Source organism: Rattus rattus, chromosome 16 (assembly GCF_011064425.1).
Source record: "Rattus rattus isolate New Zealand chromosome 16, Rrattus_CSIRO_v1, whole genome shotgun sequence".
Lineage (NCBI taxonomy): Eukaryota > Metazoa > Chordata > Mammalia > Rodentia > Muridae > Rattus > Rattus rattus.
In genome coordinates, this window is record NC_046169.1 from 1,417,612 (window position 1) to 1,439,047 (window position 21,436).

Sequence of the window (21,436 nt, forward strand, 5' to 3'; positions counted from 1 at the left end):
GCAGGGTTGTTATGTGGAAGAGTCAGTCCTAGGCCTTCAGGGACAGAACAATTCAAACTCAACTTCTTCAGGTCACATACACACAGGCATGATGATGCCTGTCTTTAATCACAGCATTCAAGAGACAGAGGCAGGCAAGTTTCCTTAAGAGAGTTTCAGGATAGCCAGGGCTGCAACACTGAGAAACTTTGTCTAGAAAAACATTTATATAATATTCTCCTAGAGTTTTGAACCACTCTGTGTGAATGCTGGAAATCTAAGTCCAGTCCCCTGCAAGAGTAGCGAGGGAGTTTTTTTTTTTTTTTTGGTTTGGTTTTGGTTTCTGTTTTGGTTTTTTTGTTTTGTTTTGTTTTTGTTTTTGGGGGTTTTTTGTTTTGGTGTTTTTTTTGTTTGATTTTTGTTCTTTTGTTTGTTTGTTTGTTTGTTTGTTTTGAGACAAGGTCTCATTAGGTAGCCCTGGCTGGCTTGGATTTCTCTGTGTAGACCAGGCTGATCTCAAACTCATAGAGCAGCCTGCTGCTGCTTCCTGAGTACTGGGATTAAAGGTGTGTACCACCATGCAAGGCTTTTAAAAGTTTTTGTTGTTGTTTTGTTTTTTTACTTCCATCAATTTACTTAGTTCAGGTTGTTGTGGGTACATGTATCATGTCTCCAGGGTAGAGGTCAGAGGACAACTTGTGGGAGTTGGTTTTCTCTTTCTGCAATGTGGGTAAGGAGGGGGAATTGAATTCAGGCAAGTATCTTTACCCACTAAGCCATCCTTCAGGCTCTCACCTCAGGCTGGCCTTGAACTAATAAAAGTCTGCATGCTTCTCCCTTCTGAGTGCTTAGGTTAAAGGTGTACACCACGGTGCCTGGTCACATCACAGTCTTTTCAGTCTAGGGGCAAATATTACTGGGTCCTGTCTCCTAGCAACAGACCTACATGTGCCCAGACCATCTGTCTAGTTGAAAGCCATCACTGGAGTATAAATACAGTCCGCTGTGAGCTCTCACTACTGGAAATGACACTTAGGTTCTGCGGAATCAGAGTATTTGATATGTCAGAGACAGGCATCCAGAACCCCCCCAGACATTCTCTGATAACCCCTAGTGTTTTCTCTACCTCATTACTTTGTTCTGTTAGTGTGGACAGAGAATTCTGCTCTATTTCATACGGTGCAGGAACCATCTTGTCTTCTGCAAAGAATGTGTACAAGAGGCTTTTGTCTCCTAAGAGCCACTGAAGGTGCTAGTGACAGGGCTTAGCAGGTACAACTTGTGACCTGCTGGGGAGACCCCAGTTCCACCCTGAGGACCCATGTGGTGGCGGGAGAGACTAACACCAGCTACTTACACTTTAACCTCCACACAAATGCCCTGGCTCACATAGTAATAATAAACAATAACAAGAAAAGACCCATTGGGGCTGGAGAGATGGCTCAGCAGTTCAGAACATTGGTTGCTCTTCCAGAGGTCCTGAGTTCAATTCCCAGCAACCACATGGTGGCTCACAACCATCTATAACAAGAACTAATGCCCTCTTCTGGCAAGCAGTATACATGCATACACAGAGCACTCCTTCAATAATAATAATTAATAATAATAATAATTCATATAAATTTTAAAAGGAGAAAGAAAGGAAGAAAGAAAAGACCACACTCAAGGCTTTGTCCAACATCCTGATCTTTTTCTTCAAAACCCCTTAAACCACAACATCAAAAACATATTGCTGGGGTTGGGGATTTAGCTCAGTGGTAGAGCGCTTGCCTAGCAAGCACAAGGCCCTGGGTTCGGTCCCCAGCTCCGAAAAAAAGAAAAAAGAAAAAAAAAACATATTGCTAAGGTTCCAAAGTGAAATAGGAAACTGCTGTTTTAATGTTCTTCCTACAGAGCAGATTTCTAGTTTCCTGAGGAATATTTTCCACAGGGAGGTTGGGTACATTCACATAGGTGTGCACTTAAGCCCGGAGAATCCCTATTGATTTTATAGTTCCTATATGCGGTGCTCTTTTCTTGGCTGTCTGTCCAGCCAACTCCAAATTTGACCCACTGCACAATTCAATCTCCTTTTCTTTCCAGGCCGTGAGTCCTTTTGTCTTGGTTTTATTTGGGAACATCTTGTTCTTACTTTCTTTTGGTATGTTTTTCTTTTCTAAATAGCCAAGAATAAGCATGAACTTCTGATCCTCCTGCCTCTGTCTCCCAAGTCTCAGGTCAGTGGATAAACGCACCTCCTGCCAAGCCTGGCCCTGGGTTCATTTCTTGGAACTCCTATGCTGAAGGGAGAGCACTGCCTCTCCTGTGTTGTCTGTCATCTGACTTGCACACTGATGCCTTCTCCACGATAATACACATTATTTAAAAAAATATTTATGTATATAAGTGTTTGCCTACGTGTAGGTACGTGCACTGTGTGCAATGCCCGGAAGAAGCCATCAGAGGGCGTCGGATCTCCCCGGAACTGGAGTTACAGAGGGTTGTGAGCTGCTGTGTAAACACTGGAAACTAAATCTGAGTCCTCTGCAAGAGTTGCCAATCCTCTTAACTGCTGAGCCATCCTGACATAAAAAAAAAAAAAAAAAAAAAAAAGCCCCTAAGAAGAAAAGGAAATTTTCTGAGGAGCCTGAAGCTGCTGCTAGCTTCACAGAGAGCACAAAGAAAAGAAAAAGTCGCAGACGGCACGGGAGGAGGATGAGAATGGACCTGCTTGGTGGGAGGGGCATACTTTATGGTGGCAGTTCCTCTTGCCCATAATAAACCCCAAAAAAATGCAAAACCAGAAGAAAAAAAAAAAGCAAAAAGGGATTGGGACGGTGTGGCTCAGTGTGGCTTTGTGGCCTAGCATGCACAGGGTCCTGGGTGGGGTGGGACATGCCTAATAGCAAATCTACCCTCTGGTCATATCTGAACTGAGACAGACACTTGAGAGGCAAACGTATTAGAGGTTTAAGGACATCTCAGCTACACAGTGAGTTTGCGGCCAACCTGGGCAACAAGAGACCTTGTAGAGGAAAGGGCTTGGGGGTGGAGAGACTAATGTCTGTGTACAGCCAGAAACCTCCCAAGATGAAAAGCGGAGGCTCTTCAGCAGCGGGTGTTGGGAGACGTCTGTGGGCAGATGGGGGGGCGTGGCACCGACTTGTGCTGGGTGGTTTTAGGGAAAGTTATGGTTAGGGAAGTCTGTGACTGGGATTCCAGCTATACTTTTATCCCGGAGATGTGGGCAGGTTGAAAGAAGAGTGTGGGCCGTGGCTGGCAAACAGGGGCAGTCATTTGTGTTGTGGGGGAAAGAGGGGATTTGTGGTCCTTGTTCCGGTTGCAACCTATTCTTGTGTCTATTTTACTTCAGATACGGTCAGAGGGTGGCCTTGCTGTGCCATCTGTTTTGCCCTGTGACCATTGTTTATACTGAGGCAAGAACATCCGGTCCAGCTGCCAGCTCCCCCTGGGCTTGTTTTTATTCCCTCTGCGGTGGAGGGAACTGTGTCTTTAAAGTTTGGCCTGAAGCCTTCCTCAGTCCTGGCTAAGGTGTTCCAGAAATCAGCTCTTGGTCCAGCCTCCTGGTGTGCCTCTGGTGTCACCTGCCATTTGAATAGGAAGCTAGGGACATGGAAGGATCAGAGAGCGAAAGGTTACCTAAAAGAAAGATTTTGCTAGCAACAAAAAAACAAAAAAAAACAAAAAAAAAAAAACTGAGCGTGTGCGTGCGTGCGTGCGTACATGCGTGTGCGTGCGTTGCGTGCTGTGTGCGTGTGCGCGCATGCGTGCGTATGCGTGCGTGTGCGTGAGTGCGTGCCTGTGTGTGCGTGCGTGTGTAGTAAAGACAGGGGTGGGGAGAACTTTTACATACACACATCTATGTGGACTACCGAGATTGGCTTCAAGTATCTACCTCAATTGGTTCCCACTTTCATTTTTATTAATTACATTTATTTATGTAGTGGTGTGGTCGGAAGATAGTTCGATCCTTCCATCATGTTGGTTCTAAGGAATCAAACTCGGGTCCTTGACCTTTCAGCAAGCCCTTTTCCCCACTGAGCCCCCTGGTTAGCCCTCCAACCTTACTTTTTGAGACAGTCTCATAATGACCCTGGCAGCTCACTGATTCAGCTAGACTGGATCCTCTTGCCTCAGACACCTCAAAGCTAGAATTCTCAAAGCTAGACCCACCACTGTCTTTCCACATAGGTGACAAAAGTCTCGAGTCAGGTCTTAAGCTTCTGCAACAAGCAGTTTACTTACTGGGTCACCTCTCTAACCACCAGTCTCACCACAAAACATCTGATACATTCTGATAGCCCTAAACTCTTTTTGAGATAATACTGTATGAAAGAAAGACAGATGCATGTTTAAATGGCAGGCCTTCTCAAAGCTCCCCGATCCCCGCTTATGTGTTTGAAACAAGACAGAGAAATGAACAAGAGGACAAGACAAAGACAGGCAGAGACAGGCAGAGACAAAAGAGGGCAGAGGCAGAGAAAATGGCTGGGCCAGAGGCAAAGAAATTAAAAGAGAAAAAATAGATTCTGGTAGAGATGGAGAAAGAAAAACAGAAGCCTGGAGAGATAGTTCAGCAGGTATAGGCGCACGGCCAAGCATGCAGATCACGATTCCAATAAAGAGAGAACAGACTCCTGCAAGTTGTCCACTGATTTCCCCATGCGCAACACGGCACGCATAGGCTCGGAATCAAATAATTTTTTAAGGAGATGAAGAAAAAAAGATGGAGAGGAGAGGACAGAATGGAAGATAGATAAACAGATAGAGTCAGGGTTACAGATGGAGAGTCAAGATCAGGGTCGGAGAAGGGGCCGGAAGAGTCAGCTAGGATTAGGGTAGAGCGGGTTGGTAGGGCGCAAACAAAGACTAGACGCGCCCCAGCCGGGGTGGCCCTAGCCGGGACAAAGGCTTGGCCCGGGGGGCGGGGGCAGCGATGGCTCCGGCCGCCGAGGGCGCGGGCGAACTACAAGTCCCAGCAGCTCCCGCAGCGGCCCTCGGCCGGCCCCTCTCGCTCCCCGGGAGCGCCTGGCGGGGCCGCTGGGCCGAGGGGGCCGCCAGCGGGGCTGGTGAGCGGTGGGGTTTCCTGCAAGCCTGGGGCGGGGAGACGCCGGCTGGCCAGCGCGAGTGCAGCCAGGCCGGGCAGGGGCGAGGGGCATCGGGTGAGTGACCCCGAAAGCGGATCGGGACGGATTGGGGAAGGCTGGACAAAAGGGGGAGGTGGTTGTGAGGAGACCCCCAACACTAAGGGCAGGGCGCGGGGCGCGGCCCCAGGCTACCTCTATGCACCTCTTGCAGAGTGCATGGTGCCAGCGCTCGACTTGGGGGGTCAAGGTGGCGGATGCGGTGGGAGGGGGGTCCCGAGGAGCTCAGGCCTAGTACGTTTATCCCGCCAACGCCAGGACCACCCCCTAATCTACAGTGAATCTGAGATCCGGATGGGTGGAGGCACCCGATAGCTTGGGTCCCACAGAGCAGGACACCTCCTTACTTCAGGAGGTGATAGGGGGTTTCTCTCTTTCTGGAAACCAAGAGAAGCCTGGGGCATTGTTCTTCCGATGTGGGACTTTATACTCCATAGTGTATATGTGTGTGTCTAGGAGGGAGGTGTCATGTTACCTCAAGGATCCCAAGAAAAATCCCAGTTATTGTTAGCTTTCACCTCCAGTCTTGGGATGTACAGCCTTGGAAGCCCATTTTTCCCAAGAGATGATCGGGGTGCACCTGCCCTCTCCACAGGGTTTTAATCTAAGAGATAGATGGGAGTTTCCATCCAAGATGGGAGTTCATGAAGCTGCTTCCTTCAAAGGCAATCTAAAAATACCTTGCCTCCAGAAACCTATTGCCCACTAATCTCCAGGAGTGGGGGCCTGGGTAGAGAAACTGTTGGGGGAACTCCACTCCCTTCTGTGTATTGTCTCCTGGCTTCAAGGTTGGGGTCAGGTAGGTCTCCCCAATCCCCAGGAGCCCAGCCCAACAAAGAGTACACTTAGCCCCAAGGTAGAGGTGTGTTACTCTTTCTCCACATCTGCTGCTTTCCCCAACACCCTCATACCCTCATCGAGGAGTCTGTGGTTCAGGAATTCCCTTCCCTGGAGACATTCCTCCTCACCTCTCTTCTGCCCCACCCTCCAGCTCGCTCTATAACTGCAGAGGGCCCCAGCGATTCTTTTTGCAGGCACATCACCAGGGGGTTAAAATCCACAATCTTCTAGCCAGTTGGAAAATTGCTATATTAACCAATTTCCCCCCCCCAACCCCCGGCTGTGGAATTCTTAGTGTTCCTTCCGTCCCTTTCCCTAGGAGAGGGCCACGTATGCACCCCTCCTTAATTTTGAAAACCGTTATTATTTTGTAGCCCAGGCTGGCCAGATCTGCCAGACTCGTCCTTAAGGTGCTGGGATTACAGATGTGTGCCACCACTGCTAGCTTGGGTGTCCTCTCCTGTGTCCTCTGGTGTAGGAGAGAATGTCTCTCACCCAAGCTGTGAGGTCTAGAATTCTTCGCTGGAAGCAAACAAGGGTCCCTGCAGTTTTCAGAATACTAGAGAATCATTAACTTCCCACCCTTACTGCTACCCATTCAACTTCCGTAAGACAAGCCTCACAAGCCCCCCTCTTTACCAGGAACCTCCAGATCTACCACTTAACAAGGTAGGGCAAGAATTCAGACCTTGACCTGCGGAGGAAAAAAGAACCCTGACACCCTTTCCCCCAGATTTAGGCAGTTCAGACCTTAGGACTGCCTTCCATAACACCCAGGTTCCCCTCGGAGCTCGGGATTGGGCCAGGAATGCATCTCAGATAGTAGAGTGCTCACCACGCAGGAAACCAGCACCACATGAGCTGAATCCACATTCATTCTTGTGCACTCCCTGTCATTCTACACTCAGGGGGTTGAGGCAGGAGGATTAGAAATGTAAGGTCATCCTTGATTCCATAATGAATTGATAGACAACTGGAGCTGACAAGGCCCTGTTTTTAAACACAAGATCCCAAGATGGCCCCCATCCAGGTTTGAGGTGAAAAGTAAGGGTCCCAATATGTCCCATTAGGATCCTTCTGGTCCAAATCCTGCGTAGGACATGGGTTAGAACTCTTCCTGTGGCTAAAGACAAGAGCAGGAACCATATACATTCACCAGGGACTTTAGTGTGGCATGGCCAGATCCCTCTCCCCCAGAACCTCCCTCCACCAACCTCCTGTCCTCATACTGCAGATCCCGTTCCGGAATCCGCACGCGGTTCTACTTCCAGGATGAGGCGCTCGGTCCTGGTTAGGAACCCGGGCCACAAGAGTCTTAGGCCCCTTTATGGAGACCTCCCTTCAGACCCAGAAGACCTGGACCCCAGTCCCAAAGATCCAGATCCTATCCCTGAACGCCCAGAGCCAGAGCCGGACGTCCTCAACACTGTCTCAGAGGACGGGGACGCCAGCTCAGAAGATCCCGAGCCTGAGGCAGAGGAAGCCCCACCGTCCATGTTGGGGAAGCCAGACTTGGATTCCCGAGATCTGGATCCCACGTCTTCAAGTTTCGACCTGGATCCTGATGTGATTGGCCCGGTGCCACTAGTTCTCGACCCAAGCGACGACACCCTCAGCCCTGCTGCTCCAGATGTGGATTCCCTTCCCTCTAGCCTCACTGCCACCCCCGAAATCTTGGCCACCAGCCCAGCGGTGGTGCTTCCTGCCCCTGCCAGTCCACCTCGTCCCTTCTCCTGTCCTGATTGCGGGCGAGCCTTCCGCCGCAGCTCTGGGCTGAGCCAGCACCGACGCACGCACAGTGGAGAGAAGCCTTACCGCTGCCCCGACTGTGGCAAGTCATTCAGCCATGGTGCCACACTGGCCCAGCATCGTGGCATCCACACTGGTGCACGGCCCTACCAGTGTGCTGCCTGTGGCAAGGCCTTCGGCTGGCGGTCCACACTGCTCAAGCACCGCAGCAGCCACAGCGGGGAGAAGCCACACCACTGCCCCGTGTGTGGCAAGGCCTTCGGTCACGGCTCGTTGCTGGCCCAGCACCTGCGCACGCACGGTGGCCCTCGCCCCCACAAGTGCCCGGTGTGTGCTAAAGGCTTTGGGCAGGGCTCTGCACTCCTTAAACACCTGCGCACCCATACAGGCGAGCGCCCTTACCCGTGCCCGCAGTGCGGCAAGGCCTTTGGGCAGAGCTCAGCGTTGCTCCAGCATCAGCGCACCCACACCGCTGAGCGTCCCTACCGCTGTCCCCACTGCGGCAAGGCCTTTGGGCAGAGCTCCAACTTGCAGCACCACCTGCGCATCCACACTGGCGAGCGACCTTACGCCTGCCCACACTGCTCCAAGGCCTTTGGGCAGAGTTCGGCACTCCTACAACACCTCCACGTGCATTCTGGCGAGCGCCCCTACCGTTGTCAGCTCTGCGGCAAGGCCTTTGGCCAAGCCTCCAGCCTCACCAAACATAAGCGTGTGCATGAGGGAGCCGCAGCTGCCGCCGCCGCCGCCGCTGCAGCCGCAGCCGGGCTGGGTCTTGGGCCTGGTTTGAGCCCAGTATCTATGATGAGGCCAGGGCAGATCTCTTTCCTGGGTCCTGATGCTGTTTCTGTGCTGGGATCTGGCCTGGGCCTCAGTTCCGGTGCCAGCCCTGCCCGAAGTTCTGCCCCTACTTCTGTGCTGGGTTCACTCCAAAACCCCCTCCTTCAGACCCACTCAGGATCTGTCTCCAGCCCTGACCTTGTTCTGTCTTCTGACCCTAAGCCAGGCCTTGATGCTGATCCCGATGTGGTACCCAGTCCTGACCAAGAGTCGGGTCCCAACCCTAACCCCGATCTTGTCCCCAATCCTGACTCCAAACCCAAGTCCCAAACTGACCCCTGTTCTCCCACTCACGACAGTCCCAGCCCAGCCCTTCCAGCTGGAGAAAGTCCCAAGTGGGTAAAGGAGGAAGGGGCCCTGCTGGGGCCTGATGGGTAAAGGGGGCGCTGCGTCTGTGAAATCTGAGGAAGGTGTGTGCTATGTTCACAGTAAAATCCTCCTGCCTCCTGCCTCTGTGTTGCTTGCCTTTTTTGATTTCTCCTACTGCTGGTGGACATGGAGGGTGTGGTCCAGGCCAGGCAGATCTGTGAAGGCATTCTCTAGGCCTCCTAGCTTACCATACAAGGCCCCACAGAATGTCTTTCCACCTGTTATGTTTGCTCTCCCGAGTCTGATCCTTGTAGTCAGGTCAGTCAGCTTCTGTGGGTGTTTTCCTTAGGTATTTGCTCCAGTGCTGGGATTTCTGGCATGACAATATTCTAGTGGGTTCAACCTAGAGGCTACTAAAGCACAAAAGACAAGCCACTGGATCCCTGGGCTAACCTCCTAGCCCTTGAAAAGCCACTGGATCCCTGGGCTAACCTCCTAGCCCTTGAAAAGCCACTGGATCCCTGGGCTAACCTCCAGCCCTTGAAAAGCCACTGGATCCCTGGGCTAACCTCTAGCCCTTGGAAAGCCACTGGATCCCTGGGCTAACCTCCTAGCCCTTGGAAAGCCACTGGATCCCTGGGCTAACCTCCTAGCCCTTGAAAAGCCACTGGATCCCTGGGCTAACCTCCTAGCCCTTGGAAAGCCACTGGAGGAGGGGAGGTTGCATATTCGTATTACACATTTCATGTGCTTAACACACATCTGCTAGCCAGTGCAGTGGTTCAGGCCTGTCACCTGTCACTCTGGAGGTAGCAGGCAGATTGGACTATGTAGTAAGCCTGTCACGAAAAGCTAGACTACCACTTGGTGATTTATCTTAAAATGTTTATTTTGTTCGGTGTGTATAAATGTTTTGCCTGTATGTACATCTGTGTGCCATGTGCATGCAGGGCCCCCATGGAGCAAAAGAAGACATTGGATCCCCTTGAACTGGAGTTACAGATGGCTCCATGATTTGGTAAACCATGATCTGGGTGCTAGGAATTGAACCCAGGTCCTCTGTAAGAGCAGTAAGTGCTCTTGACCACTGAGCCATCTCTTACACACTTAAAAAGTACACTGTGTGTGTGGGTTTGTGTGTGTGGGTTTGTGTGTGTTTATGTGTTTGTGTGTGTCTGGGTGTGTTTTTGTGTCTGTGTGTGTATCTGTGGGTGTGTGTTTGTGTCTGTGTGTGTGTCTATGTGTGCATGTTTGTGTGTGTCTGTGTTTTGTGTGTCTGTGTGTTTTGTGTGTCTGTGTGCATGCATGTGTGCATGTTTGTGTGTGTTTGTGTGTCTGTGTTTTGTATGTGTGTGTCTGTGTGTTTTGTGTGTGTGTGTTTTGTGTATGTGTGTGTCTGTGTTTTGTGTGTATGTGTGTGTGTCTGTGTGTGTGTGTCTGTGTGTGTCTATGTGTTTTGTGTGTTTTGTGTATGTGTGTGTCTGTGTTTTGTGTGTCTGTGTGTGTGTCTGTGTGTGTGTCTGTGTGTGTCTATGTGTTTTGTGTGTGTGTGTGTGTGTGTGTGTGTGTGTGTGTATGCCATAGCATCTGTATGTGGAGTCGATAACTTTCAGTGCTTAGTTTTCCTACTGTGATGGTTTTGGGTATTGAACTCAAGTCATCAATCAGGTTTGGCAGCAAGTGCCTTTACCTAATGAGCCATCTACCAGCTTGCTTTATTTTGTGTATGTTTTTATTTCATGTGTGTGAGTGTTTTGCCTGCACCTTTTATTGTGTAAGTGCATTGTGTGCTTGCCTGATGCCTCTTTGGAAGCCAAAGGATGGTGCTGGGTTCCTTGAACTGGAGCTGTGGGCAGCTGTGGACTGACTGTCGTGTGGGTCCTGTGTTTAACCATTGAATCCATCTTGTCACCTCATTTGTTCGTTTATTTCAAATAGGGTCCCGTTTTGTAACCCAGGCTGGCCTAGACCTGAGTATGTAGTCCAGGCTTGCCTGTTTCCTGAGTGCTGGCATTACAGGTCCTAACCACCATGCCCTAATAAACACCTAATACTGAGGTCTCAGAAGGAAGCGTGACGGGCACACTTTGGACACTGCTAGTTTAGAAATATCTCAGAACCAAGGGCAGAGGGTGGAACACTAAAACCACAGCAGGATTTCTAATTTAGATGGAAGAAAAGGTTTTTCCTTCGTTTAGGGGGAAGAATATCACAACACAGACCTAGCTGATCTCAAAATCCATCTTCTGAATAGCCCAATATGCTCTGTGTGTGTGTGTGTGTGTGTGTGTGTGTGTGTGTGTGTGTGTGTGTTGGCAGCCTATGTAATTGTAGGTGTGGGTGCCAGTGCTTGTGTGTGTATACACATAGAGGCAAGGGATCCAGGTTGGCGCCTTTCCTCAATTCTTCGCTTTTTTTTATTTTTATAATTTTATTTTCCTTATTTATTATGAGTGTTTTGCTTTCAGGTAAGTCTGTGTCGCATAACTGTGACTTTGGAGGTCAGAAGAGGACATTGTATCTAGTGGAACTGGAATTATAGACGGTTGTCAGCTGCCATGTGGTTGCTGGGAATTGAACTCTAGTCCTCTACAAGAACCAGTCCTCCTAACTGATTAGCTATCTCTTCAGCCCCTCACTTTTATCCTGGAGTTCACAGACTGGCTAGACTAGCTGGGCCGGGTCCCCACTGACCCTCTCATCCCTGTCTCCTCAATGCTGGGATTAGAGGTACCAGAACTCAGTTTTTACATGAATTCTAGGGCTTTGAATTCAGGTCTTCATGCTTTCGTGGTAAGCACGAGCCACTGAACCACCTCCCTGAGGTGATGTACTGAGCAGTCTCCCTAGCCTCGATGCCTGGCCTTGGAGACAGTATAACGCTTATCGACATTACAGACTGCATGGGCCATCGAGCCTTGTTTCCACAGCGCTGGGGATTGGTCCCTGTCTGTGAATTTTGAGCAAGCAACCTATCAAATGGGTTACACATCCCCAGCACTGTAAGACGATCTTGAATTACTTCATTTAATCCTTTATACAGCTCTGGGAAGCAGGTAACTCTGGGCGATTCCTGTTTTGCAAAACACAAGATAATTTTAGTTGATTATTATTAATAATAATAAAAGGAAATAGAACACACAGTTTAAGGCACCGTGGAAAGTTTTGAAGTGATGGTGAGATTTAAACTCGAATTGCCTTCCCTGCAGATCCTGTGTTTCTAACTATCAAGTTCCAAGCAAGACTGTCCAAGAGAGGTGAATGGCAGAAGATGGAAGCTAGACCAGTAGTCAGTTTAAGTGGGAAGATTTTTGGTCATTGCAAAGCCATGGGAAGCCACTAGGAGGTTCTAGAAGGTAGACATTCTTTGGAGGTCCTTCTGGGTTCTCCGTAGGCGGAGGCTGACAGTAAAAGATAGTACCGAGGCTGTTGCAGTGTGCAGAAAGGCCAATGGCTTTGGACTGTTAAAAAATGGTTCTATTTGGTTTAGGAAATACAGTAGGTCAGATAGGAGACAGAAAAGGTTTCTGGGAGTAGAGGGGAGGATATTTCCGGCTTAGGACGTCGGATCATCCCCGGACACCATTCATGCTCTGGACACAGGAGTTACAAGGCTGACGCCGAGCCAGATCGGATCCAGCCCCTGCCACACCTAGAAGCCACCAGGTCTCTCAGACCTTTTTGTTATATTTGGAATCGGCACTAGGACCGCGCGACTGTCTTTAGTCCTGGAGAGGCCAGCTACGCACTGCTGGGAGGTTCTGCCCAGCCCCCTTAGACAGCGTCAAGCTTGTCACGTGTTCGACCCAGGCGCCCCTGCTCACGTGACCGCGGCGCATGTCAGCTGATGCGGGAGGGTTTGAAGCGGCGCCGGGAGGGAGCGAGGCCGCAGTGACCGCGGTGCGCGCACGGACCCGCCCGCATCCCGCGCTCACCGTGCGGCCATGGCCACCGCGGCGGGCCGGCGCGGCTCAGGTGAGCGCGGGCGGCGGGAGGGCGCGCCCGGCTCCGCGACTTCTGGTGACGAGCGCCCAGCCTTCCGCTCCAGTCCAGTGCAGGGAGATGGGCATTCGGCTTCTGGAACCTGGGCGGCGGGTGGGCACCAGCATCTCCTACCCCGGGCAGAATGCTTCTACCAATCCTCGAATCTGGGCGTCGCGTGGGCATCGACATACCTGACCTTGGGCGGCGAATGTCCCGGTTAATGCTCTGAAGCTCAGTGCGGACTTCTCAGCGTTCCTATGGGAGATTGATGATGCTTCCTAGAACCTGGGCAGTGGGTGCGCATCTCCGACCTTGGACGTCAATCGCTCAACTTTCTGTTCCAAAAGTCCAATGCGGACTTCTCAGATGCTCCATAAGGGAGAGATGGGCAGATGGCTCCCAGACCCTGGGCTTCCAGTTCTCAAGTTTTTCAAGTCCCCATGGGGGGGTGGGGGGAGACACAGAGACAGAGACACAATCGCATCCTAGAACCTGGGTGGTGAGTGGGTACCAACAACATCTCTAGCCTCAGGTAGACAGATGGCGTAGTACCCAGAACCCAGGTTGTAGATGGTTACTAGCATCTCTTGGCCTCAGGCAGTGAGGTTCTACAGTTCCAAGAACTGAGTGGTGGCTGGACACCATCTCCTCCAGCCTCTTGCACCAAGCTCTCCATTTTCCCATTGAAGTGTAGTGCAGACTTATGGAGGAGAGGTGGGCAGTTGGAACCAGTGGGCGGGCCCCAGCCTTTAAATGTCTGCAGAGAGCTTTTTGTTGTTGATGATGATTCTAAAGGCCCGTGCACACTTAGTTGCGTAAGATTCTCCAATTTAAGAGGGCAGGACTCCTGAATCCCACCCTCCACCTGCCTTGTGCTGGGATACTAAGCATGTGTCACCATGGATGGCTGTATTATTGTAATTGCATAGCATTTCTTTCCAGGGTTTGTGACCTGTAAGAGTGTTGCCTTCCCCAAACTAGTCTCTTCTCAGTTTGTAAACAGGCAGCAGGCAGGCAGCCAGCTTCTCCCATGAGGAAACTATGTGAAGCCCAAGGTTTTGTCAGTGGTAGTTTGGTTGTGTTTGGATCAGGGTCTTATTCTATAGACCCTGAACTTCTTTTACTTTTGTTTTTGTCTGTTTTGAAACAGAGTCTATGTAGCCCTGGCAGTTGTAGAATTCTTAGGTCTGCCTTCCTTTGCCTCCAGAATTCTGCCAGACTTGAGCCTGTGATACTCCTTCCTCAGCCTGAGTACTGAGATTAGAGGCCTAATCCAGGCTTTCTCCTCCCCTCCTCTTCCTCTCCTCCTTCTGGATTGACCCTAGGCCTGTGTACCACAGTACTGCTGACCTATGTTAAAAAAAAAAAAAAAAAGTTCTAGTTGCTTAGTTTGCTAGAATTCTATATGACAGTAGCCTGCACAGGGAAGCTGGTGCCCAAACGCTCAGCTTCCCTAAACACTGGCAGGAAGACAGCTGGAGGGATGGCCTCCACGAACTAGGGGGACTAAATTACAGCTCCTCAAACCCATGCCGTCTTGCCTTCCTAAAACGAGATTGTGTGCCCCCAGCTTCCAGACTTGTCACTGAGAGATCTGGGGATGACATCTCGTGTTGATCTCCACTGTGTGTTGGCTGCAGACACTCGTGTGGGAGTCTCGGCTGCTCGTTAAGCTATGGCCTTAACTAGGGAGTCACAGTCTCCCTTTCGGCTCTCCTCCCTACCAGCTTGTAAACAAGCTCACCTAGACTAAAAAGGGAGGAGCCAGGTCGGAACCACCAGTAGTGACATGGCCCAGCCTGCTCCTGGCAGCTTTGGGCCTGAAGAATGGTCCACGGATAGAATGCATGTTCCTCAGACCTAGCTCTGCATTGAGGAATGGGTTGTTTGCCGGTTGGTCTGGCAGGATTCTCGAAGTAGTTTCTGGATCTCAGCCTTGGGGCCAGATGGTTTTAATTTCCACTTTCTGGATGAGTTGAGGGAGGTGGACGGAGTCTGGATTTGGCTTTTGGCTGTGGGATTCCCAGAACCTGGCTCCCTGAAGGGTGGTGAAGTCAGTTGACTGCAGAGGACAACCCGTAGGAATTCGCCCTCTCCTACTCCGTGGGTCCCAGGGATTGGACTCAGGGTGTCATGTTTGGCAACAAGCATCTTTACCTGCTTTTGGGGGTTCTTTTGGATCAGGCTCTAACCCAACCTGTCCTGTGTTTTGCTATGTAGTTCAGGCAAGCCTTGAACTTCTACGAACTCTGAGTGCCAGGTTTACCTGAGTCATCATGTCAGCCCTTATTATTGTCCATGTCGGACCTGTGGCCTGGGATGGGCTGCTTTCTGATGAGTTCAAAGGTTACTCTTGGGGGATTTGCCCTGAGAACACTGGGATTTAGGCCCAGCTCTGTGCTAACTACCTGTAGGCTGGAGTTCGGGTAAGTGTAGGGGCCTTGCCAAACCCTCCAAGAAGCTAGCCATCCCAGCTGCCCCTTCTCCCACAAGAGGACTGGTGGATTTGTTATGGCTAGACTCAATCCAGGCTCTGTGATAAAGACTTTCTGATTATTGAGTTCTTAGCTGATGGAGGATACGGTTGCCTCATTTGGACGATGAGGTTGAGGCTCAGCGAGGAGACTCCGCTTAGATTGTCAGGCTTGGTAGCAAACTTCTTTACTGTCTGAGCCACCTTACTGCCATCTGTTAAGGTGCAAACGTGGGACCAATGGCCAAGGTGCCTGTTGAACATATCAAGGCAGACATTGGCCTCCTGGTTCATCCCTCAGTCCCTACCTGTGACAGGACCTTACTGGCTTGAATACCCCACCCTTCCTTTAACTCTCCAGCCCGGGGTCTGGGCTGCTTTTCTCCCAGCTGCCCTTCCTTATATAATCCAACTATTTCGGTTACTTTCTTTTAGGCCTCCTGACGGCTGCATCTGGTTCCCTTCTCTTCCTCCTCCTTTCCCCTTCCCCTCTACCTCTCCTCACATGGTACAGGGTCCTGTCTACTCTGGACTCTCCCAGATGCCCCTGCCTTTGGCTGTGTTCTCCCACATACCTTTAATAGACTTTCTCCCCCACCATACCTAGGGACAGTCATATCCTTCCCTTTTCCTTCTTATTTCTTTTATTTGTTTTTTCATTCACCTACCCTTACCCCCTCCTTTCTCCTTAAGACAGAATCCTAGGCTGGCCTAGGACATGTATGTAGCTGAGGATGACCTTGAACTCTGACCCCCGTCTCTGCCCTCACAAGTACGAGGATTATAGACATGCGTCATGCCAGGCTCTTTCCTTCTTTCTCTCACTGTATGGACCGTGCTGGCCTAGAACTTATAATCCTCGTGCCTCCACCTTCCAGTGTTGGGATTACAAGTTTGTGCCTTCTCCCCGTTCTACCTACCTCCTTCCCACTTGTCTTTCTGGTCTCGCCAAGGTCTCGTGTATGGAAAGATGGACTCGATTTCGTGATCCTCCTGCTTCTAGCTCCCAGGAGCTGGGGTTTCAGGTGTGCACCACTGTGCTCAGTTTATTACGTGCTGGGATTGGACTCAGGACTTTGTACGTTCTAGGCGAGCACCGTACCAACTGGGCAGCCTCTTTATTTTTTTAAATACTTACTACATTTACGTATTGTGTGTGAACGTGCGCTTGTGAGTTCTCTCCTTCCGCCACGTGGGTTCAGACGATCAAACTCAGGTTGTCAGGCTTGAGGACAAACGTGTTACCTATTGAGCCATCTTGCAGTTTTTCTTTTGCATTCTTCCTCTCCAGTAGAATTGGTGGAGGCAGGCTGGAGAGGTGGCTCAGTGGTTAGGAGCACCGACTGCTCTTCCAGAGGTCCTGAGTTCAAATCCCAGCAACCACATGGTGGCTCACAACCATCTGCAGTGAGATCCGATGTGCTCTCACTGACAGTGACAGTGTACTTATGTATAATAAATTAAAAAAAGAAGAATTGGCGGAGGCTTGCTGGTGATGGAAGCAGAGGACATTATCCACCCCTGACCTTCTACTGTCCTTTTCCGTTCTTTTAGAGACCGAGCAATTGCTGACCCCCAATCCTGGGTATGGGACCCAGGCGGGGACCTCACCAGCCCCCACAACCCCCCCAGAAGAGGAAGACCTCCGCCGCCGCCTCAAGTACTTTTTTATGAGTCCATGTGACAAGTTCCGGGCCAAAGGTCGCAAGCCCTGCAAGTTGATGCTGCAGGTGGTCAAGATCTTGGTGGTCACTGTGCAGGTGAGACCAGCTAGGCAGGACCTTGGCCAGATGCCACCATCGACACTGTTTTCCTCTTAGAGTGGCCCCTTGCTGCCATGTAATGGTAATGACAGTGTGATACCAGTCAGGAAGAAGTCCGAGATTTGTGGTCAGTAACTCTTTTTAGCTCCCAGAAGCACTGCTCGTTCTCTCCTCCATTGTACACCCAAAATGCCCCTGAGACTCACACGTTACTGTGTAAAGTTACCCAGTGGCTGAGCACAGGACAGATGGGATTTGAATCCAGTCAGTGTCACATTGTCCTCTCTGATCTCCCTCAGCAAAAGCAGACCACTAACATTACCTATCCCGGAGGCGTGGGTTTAGGACACATGCCTTCAATCAGTAAGCATGGACCGACCATTCATTCACCACTTCTGTGAGGTATACTAGTCCCCGCCTTGTGCTGTGGGCTGGGTTTTGTGTCAACTTGATACAAGCTAGGGTCGTCAGAGAGGAGGGAACTGGAAATGCCTCCATAAGATCAGACTGTAGGTAAGCCTATTGGGCATTTTCTTAATTCCTGACTGGCTGGGGAGGGCCAAGCTCACTGTTGGTGAGGCCATTCCTGGGATAGTGGTCCTGGGTAAGTCATGAAGAGCAAGCCAGTAAGCAGCACCCCTCCATGGCCTCTGCATCAGCTCCTGCCCCCAAGTTCCCGCCCTATTTGAGTTCTTGTCCTGACTTCCTTCAATAATGAACTGTGATGTGAAAGTGTAAAAATAAACCCCAACCTGCCTTTGGTCGTGGTGTCCATCACAATAGTGACCCTAAGACAGCTGGGCATATGGTTCAGCTGGGAGAGTGCCTGCCTGGCATGCATGAAGCTCTGGGTTCCATCCCAGGATTGCATAAACTCGTTGTGGGGTGCACCTGTCATCCCAGCTTTTGGGAGATGAAGGCAGGAAGATTAGGAGCTCAAAGGTATCTTTGACTGCACAGTGAGTTACAGGCTATCCCGTGCAGTGCCACTGGGGCCTTGTCTCACCTCAGGGGACATCTCTTGGGCTCCCTTTTTCCTCTTCCTCTCCCTGTGCCTTACTGAGTTGTGCCATCAAGGCCAACCTCTGGCTTCTTCTTGGCAGCTCATTCTCTTTGGACTCAGCAACCAGCTGGTGGTGACATTCCGGGAAGAGAACACCATTGCCTTCCGACACCTCTTCTTGCTGGGTTACTCTGATGGGTCTGATGACACCTTTGCAGCCTACACACGGGAGCAGCTCTACCAAGCCATCTTCTATGCTGTGGACCAGGTATAGCGAGCACGCGTCAGGGGTTTGGGGGAGAACTGTATTGAACAAGTGGAGCTGACAGATTCTCCCCTTCTCTACCTGTAGTACCTGACACTACCCGAGATATCCCTGGGCCGGTATGCCTATGTCCGTGGTGGGGGCGGGCCTTGGGCCAATGGCTCAGCTCTGGCTCTCTGCCAGCGGTATTACCACCGTGGCCATGTGGACCCAGCCAACGATACCTTTGACATTGATCCAAGGGTAGTCACTGGTGAGTAGTCAGGGCAGGGCCTAACTGTTGGGTGTGTAGGCTTCTGGGATTAAAATCCTGACATCTAGGGTTCAGAGATTAGTCTCAGCAGTAGAGAGCCTGCCTAGAATCCCCCAGTGAGGGCCTGGGGTATGGCTCAGAGGTAGATGTCTTGCCTAGAATTCCACAGTGAGGGGCTAATGGCAAGGCTGTGGATGGGGGAAAAAGCAGAGAAAAAGAAGGAAAAAGGTCTAAAATCTTGACCTTGTCACTTGCACGTCTGTGTGATCAGATTGCATAACCGAGAATAATTTGTCATGTGCAATGTGTGCTTAGTGGAGTGCACAACCTAGGAAGAGCTGGGCATTATTAATGTCATTTGCTCACTGAGCGTCTGGAGGGCCTGTGGAACACTCTGGTCTTTATAGAGCATAAGGCAGATCCTGCCCTCCCTGCACGGCACCGAGAGGTTAAATGAAGGGGCGGGCTGAAGGCATAGCTCTAGTGGACTCTGGCCTAGCACATGGATTCTATGCTTGATCCCTAGGGTTAGGAAGGAGCAGTAAAGTATAGAGTGGGAGTTAAAACAGGGAGAAGGGGGTTGGGCAAGCGCAAGGCCCTGGGTTCGGTCCCCAGCTCCGAAAAAAAAGAAAAAGGAAAAAAAAAAAAAAAAAAACAGGGAGAAGGCCCAACAGGACCGTAGGAGAGCAGCCCGGGTCTCCCTGTCCCCTGAGTCCTTTTGTATGATGTCATGTCCTCAGACTGTATCCAGGTGGATCCTCCTGATAGACCTCCTGACATCCCCAGTGAGGACTTGGACTTCTTGGATGGCAGCAGCAGTTACAAGAACATCACATTGAAATTCCACAAGTACTGCCCTTTTCTCTTGAGGGGGCTGATTCTTTGAGGGGCTCAAGGGTCCGGCTGAGGATGGGGTGAGTGGAGTGGCCAGAGTCCAAACACTGGAGCTCAGGCCACTTTCATGGAGTTGATAGGGGACAGGGCCCTCACCCAGTGACCTAGCGGGTCGCCGAGGGAGCCATTTCCTCTGTTAGCTGCAGAGTCAGTGTGGGATGGGAGTGGCTGACATTGGACCCCTGCCCCTCACCCAAGCGTCCCCCAACAGGCTGATCAACGTCACCATCCACTTCCAACTGAAGACGATTAACCTGCAGAGCCTCATCAACAACGAGATCCCTGACTGTTACACCTTCAGTATCCTGGTGAGCAACTGGGTGACCCTCTGCCCCAATCCCCCTGCACGCTTGAGGGGCTTCAGGTGGTCTCAGGTACTGTGGTCAAGATGTTATGACAGTGATGGGTACAGGGACATGGGTCAGCTGTCGTGGGGGCCGGGGATGGGTACGAGAGTGATGGGGTGAGGCCGGGACGGATTGGCTGTCATGGCTGCTCCAGCTTACTCTGCCTCGCCCCTTCAGATCACATTTGACAATAAAGCGCACAGTGGGCGAATCCCCATCCGCCTGGAGACCCAGACCCACATCCAGGAGTGTAAACACCCCAGTGTCTCCAGACACGGTAAACCCTCCCATCCTCAGACCCTGTTACCCCAAGATTAGTCCTCACTGTCCAAGACGCTTCTTGGGCCTCGGATAGTACTGTCCAGGGGCCCCTGCATTCATGACTGGTCTGTGACCCCCGGCCAGTGTTGACTAGGCATCTTGACGGCGTAGGGGTGTCCTGGATATCTTAGTTAGGGTTTCCATTGCTCTGAAGAGATACCATGACTACGGTAACTCTTATAAAAGAAAACATTTAATTGGGGCTGGCTTACAGTTTCAGAGGTTCAGTCTATTACCATCATGGCAGGGAAGCATGGCAGCATCCAGGCAGACTTGGAGCTGGAAGGAGAGTTCTACATCTTGATCCAAAGGCAGCCAGGAGGAGGGTCTCTTCTGCACTAAGTGGAGTTTAAGCACTAGGAGACCTCAAAGCCCACTTACATGGTGACACGTTTCCTCCAACAATGCCACACCCCAATAATGCCATTTCCAGTGGGCCAGGCATATCCAAAGCCCCACAGTGGGCCTGGTCAAGTCCATCCCAAGGAACCAGGCCTGTAATTCTAGTATTTAGGCAGTTGATGTAGGGTACTCACAAATTCAAAGTCTGCCTGGGCAATTTTGAGAGACCTTGTCTCAATGCAAAATGTAAAATGGTGGCCGGGGATGTAGCCTAGTGGTTTCCTACCTGTTCAAGGCCTTAGGTTTAATTCCCAGTACTGTAAATAAATAAGTAAATATTTTCCTATAATCACAGCACAAGGAGCTCAAAGTCATCCTGGTCTACATGTAATGAATCCCAGGTTACCTTGGGTTATGTGAGACCTTGTCCGAAAATAAAACAAAATGGGCCGGAGAGTAATTCTAGCAGATGTGAGGCCCCGTGTTCAATTCTCACTGCTTTGAAAATATTTTCAAAAATTATTTTTCCTGTAACCCCGGTATGAACTTAAGACCAGCCTTGGGCACATTGTAAGTGTGGGGCCCGCCTAGGATATTGAGATCCGTCTTCGAGACAAACAACAAAACAGGCTGGAGTTGTATTTCAGTGGCAGAGCACTCGTCTCAACACCACGCTGCTGTACCAGTGATGGCAGCCACCCCTTTCTTGTAGGAGACAACAGCTTCCGGCTTCTGTTTGATGTGGTGGTCATCCTCACCTGCTCGCTGTCCTTCCTGCTGTGTGCCCGCTCACTGCTCCGTGGCTTCCTGCTGCAGAACGTGAGGCCCTGGTGTCACGAGCGCTGGTGCCCGCCTTGCCCAGCCCTGGGGCCGTGGTGTGGGGTGATGGCCTAGGAGTTCTAGACAGACCCTCACCTGGGCTCCTTCCAT

The 21,436-nt window shown here is 50.9% G+C and overlaps 2 protein-coding genes across 4 annotated transcripts in view; both read left to right on the forward strand.

Moving 5' to 3' along the window:
* The first annotated feature begins 4,900 nt into the window (after nt 1-4,900).
* Nucleotides 4,901-9,001, forward strand: Znf358 (zinc finger protein 358). Its single transcript, XM_032886987.1, has 2 exons — nt 4,901-5,141; nt 7,198-9,001. The coding sequence occupies exons 1-2, from the start codon at nt 4,916-4,918 to the stop codon at nt 8,928-8,930; spliced, it is 1,959 nt and encodes a 652-aa protein (XP_032742878.1). The 5' UTR covers nt 4,901-4,915; the 3' UTR covers nt 8,931-9,001.
* A 3,683-nt stretch (nt 9,002-12,684) lies between these two features.
* Nucleotides 12,685-21,436, forward strand: part of Mcoln1 (mucolipin 1) — a 14,267-nt gene continuing 5,515 nt past the window's right edge. Inside the window, exons 1-8 of one of the 3 annotated variants that reach the window (XM_032886353.1) lie at nt 12,685-12,836; nt 16,873-17,078; nt 18,185-18,352; nt 18,437-18,602; nt 19,343-19,451; nt 19,708-19,804; nt 20,021-20,120; nt 21,219-21,325. In XM_032886353.1, coding sequence (XP_032742244.1) covers nt 12,806-12,836; nt 16,873-17,078; nt 18,185-18,352; nt 18,437-18,602; nt 19,343-19,451; nt 19,708-19,804; nt 20,021-20,120; nt 21,219-21,325 — 984 coding nt within the window. In that variant the 5' untranslated portion in view covers nt 12,685-12,805. Of the gene's footprint in view, nt 12,882-13,101; nt 13,142-16,872; nt 17,079-18,184; nt 18,353-18,436; nt 18,603-19,342; nt 19,452-19,707; nt 19,805-20,020; nt 20,121-21,218; nt 21,326-21,436 lie in introns of those variants that run through there. The other 2 variants (XM_032886352.1, XM_032886354.1) reach the window with 2 other exon arrangements.